The sequence below is a fragment of the Dermochelys coriacea genome, chromosome 25 (assembly GCF_009764565.3).
Source record: "Dermochelys coriacea isolate rDerCor1 chromosome 25, rDerCor1.pri.v4, whole genome shotgun sequence".
NCBI lineage: Eukaryota > Metazoa > Chordata > Testudines > Dermochelyidae > Dermochelys > Dermochelys coriacea.
The window spans coordinates 12860471-12869693 of NC_050092.1; the positions used below are offsets into that span (position 1 = coordinate 12860471).

Here is a 9223-nt window from a genome sequence, read left to right on the forward strand (position 1 = left end):
TCTATTACAGCAGTGGGTGGGTGAGGTTCTGTGGCTTGCAATGTGCTGGAGGTCAGACTAGATGATCACAATGGTCCCTTCTGACCTTAACATCTGTGAGCTCCGAAGGGTGACATCACACAGCCAGAGCCCCATCACTCTGCACCGAGGGATGAGCCAGGATGTAGCCTTCAAAGAGAAATCCCTTCACCGGCCTGTCTGCCACTTTTCAGCCCCTGCCATGCACCGAGGAAATCCCGTGCTCCGGCCTCATACAGCCGCCCAGGGGCTGGCTGGTCCCCATAGGCCCATTAGTGTGTGTGGGCTGGACAGTTCCAGTGATTTACCGGCGGGGACGCAGCGTCCTGGCGGAGCAGCCCTGATGCTTCTTGACAAGGTGGAATTGCTTTGTGATGAGGATCTGGGGGTCCCAGCCCTGGCCCGTTTCATCCATTGATTTTCCACCCTTTGGAGTTAAGCTGTCTAAGCGCAGCTCTTGGGCCTTGTCTCCACCTACTTAAGACTCTCTGAGCCAGGCAGCCTGAGTTATTGCCTGTCTCTCAAGCAGCCTTTGCCCCTTCCGCTCGGTTCACTGTCGAACCGGGTTCCTTGCAGAGCTTAGGGCCTAAATGAAACAGGGGTTTCACCTCCCCACAACAAGCTCCGGCGCTTGGGGTTCCCGGCTGCATGGCTCCAGCTCTTCACAAAGGCATCATTAACTATTGTACAGACTGGGGATACTGAGGCAGGAAAAGTGGGACTGGCTCAGTTACCTGGTGGTAATGGGATTAGAACCCAGCTGGTCCAGAGCCGCTTGGCTTGTGCTGCTCCTGCTGAGCCAGGCCTAATTACCCTGCTCCCAGGGCTAGCCTTAGCCCCCGGAAGGGCCCCTGCCTGGCAGTGTGCCGGCAGCCCAGTGCTGGGCCCGGGGCCCGGTGGTGTTGCTGCCTTTCAGCCCTTGGCAGGGTGCTCCTGGCACTCAGAGTCACTGCGCTCTGGGGGAAGCTGGGTGGTGGCGGGGGGGAGCGGGGGGTGCCCTGGGGCCAGGAGGCTAAAATTCATCACAGGAGGCCTGGTGCTACCAGCCAGCTCCAGCTCCCCGGCCAGCCCCCCAAGGCCGCCCTCGCCCCATTTCCACCAATCCGGTGCCTGTGGAGGAATTCAAAGTGCTGGCGACACGCTGCATAAAGCCGGCCACCCCCAGCGCAGAGCTGATGGAGCTGCCGTACCGGGGTGAGCCAAGGGGGGGGTCACGCCTGAACTTCAGGACCATGGCCAGCTCCTGGCTCTGCCAGCTCTGCTCCTTGCTCTTCCTGCTGGTCGCCGGCCAGGAGACCCTGGGGCCCAAGCTGCAGACAGCCCGGCTAGCAAAAGCCAAGAAGAAAAGGAGCTGGTAAGGGGTGAAGGATGCTGTGACTGGGGGCAGCGTGCAAGGGGCTGCCCGTCTCCTTAAGGACTAGGTGGGAGGACAGGCGGGTGGCTCAGACACTCTGCTGGGCCTCTGGGTTCATTGCCCGGCTCTGCCGCTGACACCGTGTGCCCTTGGGCAAGTCGCTTAGGCTGAGATTTTTTTTTCTGCGGCCCGGCCCAACTCCCACTGAAAACCCCTGGCAGCAGGTCCCTTCACCCCTGCCCCTGAAGGTGTTATTTCCAGCTCACGTGGACTTAGGCACGCTAGCTCTAATCAGGCTAGCTGCCCCGAGCACCGCCCTGCCTGGGACCCTAGGTAGCTACTGCTATGGCAACACCGCTAATTTTAGGATGCTAGTTCCATCAATGCTTGCCTGCGCACTTCTACCCGAGCTGGCAATCACAGCTCCAGCTCAAAGGGTAGCTGTACTCTGGTCTCTTTCACGCCCCAGGTCAATAGCATGGGCTCAAGTCTATTGCTGAACCAGGGTAATGCTTGGGTATTGCAAGGATAAAGTCACTGATGCTCAGGAGGTGTTTGCATGCTACTGTAATCAGCTCAGATAGATAGAAAGGGGCTTCCTATGTCCAGAACAAACAGGCTAGCCAGTGACTAGGAAGTGGGTCTAGCGAAGTAACAGTGACAACTAGACTCTCCGTTCTCTGCCAGCCATAAATCAGTCATGGCTGTTGATTTGCTAAACCTTTGTCCAATGAAAACCAGGCACTTTCTTTAAAAAGCTGATTGTTTTTTATTGCACTGATTTATAGATGTTGTTTGGTTAAAACCGACATGAAACAAATCATAAATATGCCTGTATAATTAGATTAAACCACACCCAGCCTCTGCGTACAGATTGTTGCATAAAGAAACTGAATGGATCCCACTGCTTTATTTTCCTTTCATTTCTTGACCTGGATGCAAATGTATCAGCGTGGATGATTTTTTTTCTGGGTCTGGTATTTTAATGAATGTTTTAAACTTTTTAACTAGCAGTTCAGTGCTCGAGGTGGGTTATTGGAACAAGAAATATGGACCGGGGCTCTGAATTTCTGAGCTTTCATGCTGTTTATCTGGTCTCCATTTTTAAAGTTTGTCAGCAAATGGCTGTTCTAATGCATGTGAATCTAACACTCCTTTTTGTGTCACATTTTATCCAGGGTTGCAGCAGCAACAGGCAGTAGAGCTTCAAGGAGTTAACGTAACAATAGTGGATAGGGCCGGAAAGATACAAAGATCCCTTCTCGCTATGTGAGAGAGATCTACAGAGATCCCTGCTTGTCCTGGGTAGTAGAATGGGAAATAATACTTCAAGAGGCATTTAGATACTGCAGTAATAGGGACCATCAAAGTACTGAGCGAGAGGGCGGGTATTTACTGTTGTCATAGCATCTAGAATCCTGAACTAAGATCAGGGCCCCATTGTGCCACACGCTGCACAGATGTGCACTGAGAACAGTCCTTGTGCTAAAGAGCTCCCAGTCTAAGCAGCCAAGACAGAGAACGGGTGAGGCCCAGCTTCGTACAGGTGCAGACAGGTGACTAGTGGGATTTTCAAGATCACCTATAACTCCATCCTTAGCTGCCTAAGTAACTCTTAAAATCTGGGCCTTGCCACGCGACTCACCCAAGGTTGCACAGATACATGAGATGCCCAGCCAGTGTTTAAAGTAAAGGGGTAGCAGAGGGTGGAAGATGGAACTGAGCGAGAGAACAACCTCCCTCCATAAAAAACCCCAGAACGCATTCCGCTTACATGCCCTTCAGTGTCCTCCTTTGTGGAGTGATGGCTAAAATCCTAAGCAACAGGAAAACACCAGTGGACTTGCAGAATAAACATGCCTCCCTGCTGGGACGGGGGTTTGAGGCTAAAGCACCAAGAGAACGCGGGCAGCACCGGTCCTGGTTTGTTCGTGCCACTGGCTGCTCCAGTCACCCAAACAACCCCCTAGAGACACTGATTCAGGGGCTTTGAAAGTAAAGCAGTTGGGCTTGTGGCTATGGCACTTTGGGGTCAATTCCTCGGGGGACTCACTGAATCTTTCGTGGTGCAAATATTCTTTGGGGCAGGGCCCATCTCTCGCTCAGGGTCCATCCACACTGCCAATGAAATGTGATTACAGCGCAGGTCGGCACACCCGGACTAGCCTTGATCTAGCTAGTGTGGGTAACAACAGGAGGGTAGCCGGGGCAGCTAGACTACCCAGGCTCCCCTGTGGGCTTGCAGTCCAGTTGCCAGCCCATGCTGCCACGTCCACACTACCATTGTTACCAGCACAAGCTATATTTAAGCTGGCACAGGTATGCCAAGCTGGGCTGTCCATGCAGATGTCCCGTGTGTATCTTTGCAGCCCCATGCAAGGTGAAGCTTTCCAGCCCACCTCAGTGACGTAAGCTCCTAAGCCCCATTGACTTTCACAGTGGCTACACGGACAATTCTTAGCACCCTAGCTCCGTCGCTCAGGGTTGTGAGAAATTCACACCTGAATGATGGAGTTAAGACAACCTTCCCCCCCACCCCCCCAATCCCCTTGTATCAACGCTGCTAGGGTAATGGGCGAATTCTTCCATCAACCGGGCTACTGTGGCATGGGGAGGTGGAAGGGAAACCCCATCAGGCGCGGCAGGAAATAGCTACACTATGGCACCCATAGCGTAGCTGTGGCTGAAGACTCCAGTGCTTGTGACAAGCTGATCCTCTTGTCATGCTAATAGCTGGTGCGACCAATCTCAGCTCCCCGCTGCACGGCGGCCTGCAGTGCTGGCTGTGGAGAAGGACCCTGGCGCCCTGCTCAGTGCCCACCCGACTCGCTCTTTCTCGCCCGCAGATTGAAGCTCTCCAAGAGGTGCTGGAGAAACTGAAGACGGAGCGGCTGCCCTCCATAGAGAAGAAGCTGGGCTCAGTGCCTTCAGTAAGGAGCCTTTATTTCGGGCCCTCACAGCTCGCTCCACCCGTGTCTGGCTCAGGACCGAGGCTTTAACGAAGGCCTGGGGGTAAACGTGACCTGGCCGATTTGCCTTGGGGAGGTGGTGAGTAAATCTCCCTGCAGCTGCGAGTGCCACCTCGGCACGGCCACCGCGATTGCTGTGCTCAGCTCCCACTTGGGAGCCTGAATGACGAAGCCAAATCTTCTGTAGGGCCCAGCCCCCAGTAGCTCCCATGGCGAGCAATGGAGACATCCCGTGTGCCCCTGCCAGTGAGAGCAAGGGGGGGCTCCCCCAGCCCCCCGTGTTCCCCCACCAGTATGAGCAATGGGGGCTCCCCCAGCCTCATGTCCCCCTGTATTTGGCTCCTTGAAAGATACGGTTAACCCCCCTTCCCCCCCCGACACACATTCTGCCCTTGCCAGCGGTTACGCAGGCAGGTCTCGTGCTCTGGAAGCAGGCCAGCCATCTCCCAGCTCTCTGCAAACACACTCCACAGTCCAGAGCCCCCCCCCCATTAAAGAGACAACGCCCAGTAACCTAAATGCAAACAATGCAATATCCAACGTGGCTCCCCGAGACAAGGTTTTGCCATATAAACTCCTTGTTTGGCAGTCTTAGATTTGTAGTTTCTCAGGCCAGCAGGGTCCCTCGTGATCCTCTAGTCTCACCGTTCTGTTTACTCCAAGGTCCTTACCCGACAGCCTCGGCTGCAGTGTTACTGGGAGTTGATTGTGAGCTCTTGGGGCGGGGGCCGTGTGCCATGCACATCTGCAGTGCTGTGTAAGCCCTGACCGAACAGATCGGCGCCTGGGAATGGCTTGTCAGCCAGGCGGACGGCAGCTTTGAGCCAGGGGCATCCGACTGGCTGTTCCAACCCGAGTGGCCCTTCTCTCCCCCAGTGCAATGCCAGCGAGCCGTGTGCCATGAGGAAAGGAGCCCGGATCGGGAGACTCTGCATGTGCCCCCGCGGGACAGCCTGCAACTTCTACATCCTCAAGTGCTTGTGAGGAGGACAGGAATGCAAGGACAGGACGGGGCGGGAGGGGGAGGGCTTGGGGAGCAGCTTCTGATCCTAATATCTCCACCTTGCCTGTTTCAGGAGGTGGGTTTGGTTTTTCTCCTGTGCTAGGAAATGTAGCTCGTCACTTCCCCCACGGCCCTTAAGGCTCCCCCCTCATTCCAGTGCCTGCGATGGAAGAAGCTCTCTGTGCACAGTTTATAATTGCTTTGATCCCTTGCTGCCCTGCAAGATGCTAGGAGAAGCCAGCCTCGCCTGCTTTTCTGAGGTGCCAAGCCCCTGATCTCAGTGGGGCCAGCAGGGGCTCAGCAGCTCTGAGAATCAGCCTCCAGCCCCACTTACATTTCCCACATCCCTTCTTCCCGCTTTCCCTGCCTGGAGACACGTGACCAAAGATTCTCTGCTTGGTCCCTGGCTGTGGGTAGAGTAGCCTGGGGGTTGCTCTAACATGTCCCCGAGGTACCAGCCACCAGCACGCTGCTCTCCTGCCCCATCTCACCCTGCCGTGGCTCCTGCACAAGAGGCCGTGAGGAGGCTAGCATAGGAGCCAGCTATGGAGACTTCAGAGCCTTCTGGGAATCCCTCATGCCAGGTGAAGGGAAGCAGGCGGAGGAGCTTTGCTCCCAGGGGCTGGCTGTTGAGGCATGGTCTCCAAGTTCTCTGTTATCTGAGCACTAGGGGCATCCCTGCAGCGTCAATAGGGGTGGTTTTGGATTGTCTCTCCAGGGGAGGAAGGAGCAGCAGGAAGAGGGGACCTGAGCCAACCATGCTGCATGCAAACACCAGAGATCAGCAGACTCTCAAGGAACGTCCCCCACACACGTCTAAAACCTCCCCCCAGCCAACTGTTCTCCCTGCTCCCCAGCTGCTGCACGAAGCCCACTCACCCTGACACTGGGCAAAGAGCCAGGCTGTGCAGCATGGCAGCAAATGGGGTGGAGGAAGGGGGAGCGCTGGAGGCAATAGGTAACAAGAGGAAGGCTGGCCTGGGAGGTTAAGGCACGGGGCTGGGATCCAGGTTCAAGCCCCAGTTCTGCTATTGACTCCTGGTGTGACCGGGGCAAATCACTCAACCTCGTGGACCCCCGGTAACAGGGATAATAACGCTTCCTTGGCCCATCATGTCTGTTTAGACTGTGAACTCCGTTTAGACTCGGTGTTTGTGCAGCACCCAGAAAACAGGGCCCCCATCCCAGCTGGGACCTCTAGGCATAGAGAATCAGACTTGGTTCCAGGTAATCTTCTAGCATTCCCCAAAGGCAGCAGTCAGTGTATGTGGGGATTTTGTCTTGCTTCCAGATCTTAACTGCTTTAGCCCATCTCTGCAATTCAAACTGACATTGGGAAATAAACGGAGACCAAGACATGCCACATCAGCAGCATGCACCCATGGAAATACAGGGGGCAGCTGCACTGTCTGTGCTCTCCGCCTGTAGCAGCAGCAAAGAAACCTGCCCCCCTACCCCTACCTGAGACACAATATGAAGTGTGCACATAGACCCGCCCATTGCAATGACCACCAGAGCTCCCAGTGCTGGAGCAGAAGGGAAGCTCTAGCTGCTATTGCAGCAGGAAAACCGTCACACTGAAGGCCCTGATTTGCCAGGTGTTTATTAGCCCCGGTGCCAGCTGGGTATGAGAAACGTTCCCGAAGCAGCATGGTAAAACAGCTGCTGTGCACTTTGCCTGGTTTTGTGAATGGCCAAACAAGGGGCAGGCCAAGGGAGGGGCAGTCCCCAAAGGGCCTGGAGAGTAAAGGGGGATGGGAAAGAAATAATGACACTGGCCCTTAAAGGGGTCAGTTTATTTCAAAAGCTGCATCTGCCCTGAAATTCCACCCCATTCCTTTTCCAGAGCACATTGAGCCTGTGCGGAGCCCAAACAGTGATGGACAAGAATGGGGGTTCTAACACCTGGTCCCTATTAAATTATTTGTACTCAGGCCCCTGCCTCAAGCCTCCTCTTCTCAGTAATGTACCATTTCCACTTCCCTACCTGCCAGCCTCCCAGGGCTTTCAGGGGACCCTGTTCCTGCTCTGAAGGTTTCCCAGACCTCCCAGGCCTGCTCTACACAGAGTTTGTACCCCTGGAAGTGGATCGGTCGGGGTGAAACCGACAGTTCTAGCAGAGACAAGGTGGGGCCGACCCAGCATACAACATAGACCTTATTCCCATACAGGTACAAGCCCCATTTCCATCCTGGGGTGGTGTAGGGGTGTCTACAAACAGCACCAAAGCAGGACAGCATGTATTTAGACCAGCCTCAGGGGTACCTCGTCACATTGTCAGCGCTAGAGGCACGGTGAGGAGCTTTTCAGAGGTGTTGACTCACAGTGGGCCCACGATACCTACATGCCCCTTGAAAGCTTCGGTCTAGCTCTTCCTAAGTCAGCTGGTATTTACAGTAGCACCTTCTAAAAGGGACTGCTCAGGATCAGGGCCTTGTTGGCCAGGGCAAACCCTGCCCCAGGCCCAGCCCGTGGAGAATTTCCAAGTGACCCCTGCAGGAGACCAGGAGAGGGTCTAGCCCCATCAATACATGGCTGCGTGTCCAGTCAGACTCCAGCCACATGCTGGGAAACACAGCTAGAGGAACAGATAAGCAGAACAGAGGAGCAGAGCCTAGCCTGGGAGGGGAGCATGGGTAACAAACAGGGTGCAGACACAGAGCTGCCTCCAGCCCAGCTGGCTTTGGAGGAGTGTAGGCCCTGGCAGCATACAAGCAGCACATACACCCCACAGCAGCTGGCACAGACCTGCTCTGCTCAGTGGCTAGGCACCAGCTGGCCTAGACGGCCTGAAGGGGAAATGCTAATGATCCTCTCTCCTCCCAGGCTCTCTGCAACTTGTTATGGATCTGCCACTTTGAGAGGCCATGTACCCTGCCCTCACCAGCTCTATTCTGTTACAGAGGGAATAGACCATGCAAATACCAGATGCATATGGCCAGCTGACTGCTCCAGCCCTAGAATATTAGATTGGGCTCAGGAGAAGGAAGGTTCTCTCTCTCCCCCTGCCTCACTCCTGAGCCTCAAGGTGGGATTCAAAATCAGCACTAGCAGCAAAGGGAATTCACACTAAAGAAAAACCCACCCACTGGCACCTGTGGGAGTGTCACAGCAGCCTTCAGGCCTCTCTGGGAGCAGCCATTTCTGGCCATGTTCTCCTCCCTCTTCAGCCCAGGCGCTGCTGTCTGTCATACCACAAGAGGACCCAGCACACCCCACAGTGGTTGTTAGCCCTAGAGGGGAAAAGGAGGTTTCCCCTCACACAGCTGACCTAATGCACCCAGGGGGAAGAAACTGAAACCTGCTCTTGTGCCGTGAAGGCCATTTGCTGCAATTCTCTATCATGTGACATACAGCCGCTGAGCTGTGTGTGTTGGATGGGCCAGGAGTCAGAGTCTGAGTCCCACCATGGCAGAAACCCCACAGCCTGCAGCAGGCAGTGGGGTGAGAGACTAGTTCACGCTGGTCCTAAGAATCTTACAGCTGGAGCCCTGTCCCCACCAGCATGTGGCCTGTGGAATAGGCAGACCCCTGCCCAGCTAGTACTTTGGTCCCCACTCCCCACTAACAGGAGGCTACCCATGAGCCTTTGCCCCCCAGTGTTAATGTAACACCATCAAGGCTCAACCTGTTCCCATATAGCCAGAGAAACCACTGATTACCTGCCTCTTAGCTGGGGCAGGGCCTGACTAGCCTCTGCTGCAAGCTGTTTGTTGAAGGCCAAGTGGGGTATTGACCTTAGGCCAGGTCACTTGAACAGCCTAGCCCTGAAGTAAGGAAGGGGAATTGGTTCTTCTCCTCCCCCCCCCCCTCCTTTTTTTTTTTTTTAAGTTTCAAAGTAAGTTGGTTATTGTTTTACTGCAGAATGCCTCAATTAAA

General features: G+C 54.9%; 1 protein-coding gene across 1 annotated transcript; it reads left to right on the forward strand.

Annotated features, from left to right (window-relative positions):
• Positions 1-1177: 1177 nt before the first annotated feature.
• On the forward strand, positions 1178-8563 carry LOC119848289 (cocaine- and amphetamine-regulated transcript protein-like). The gene is given in 4 exon segments (XM_038383910.2): positions 1178-1328; positions 1331-1372; positions 4219-4302; positions 5218-8563. Coding segments are annotated over 4 exon segments (369 nt in total). The 5' UTR covers positions 1178-1193; the 3' UTR covers positions 5326-8563.
• Positions 8564-9223: the final 660 nt, after the last annotated feature.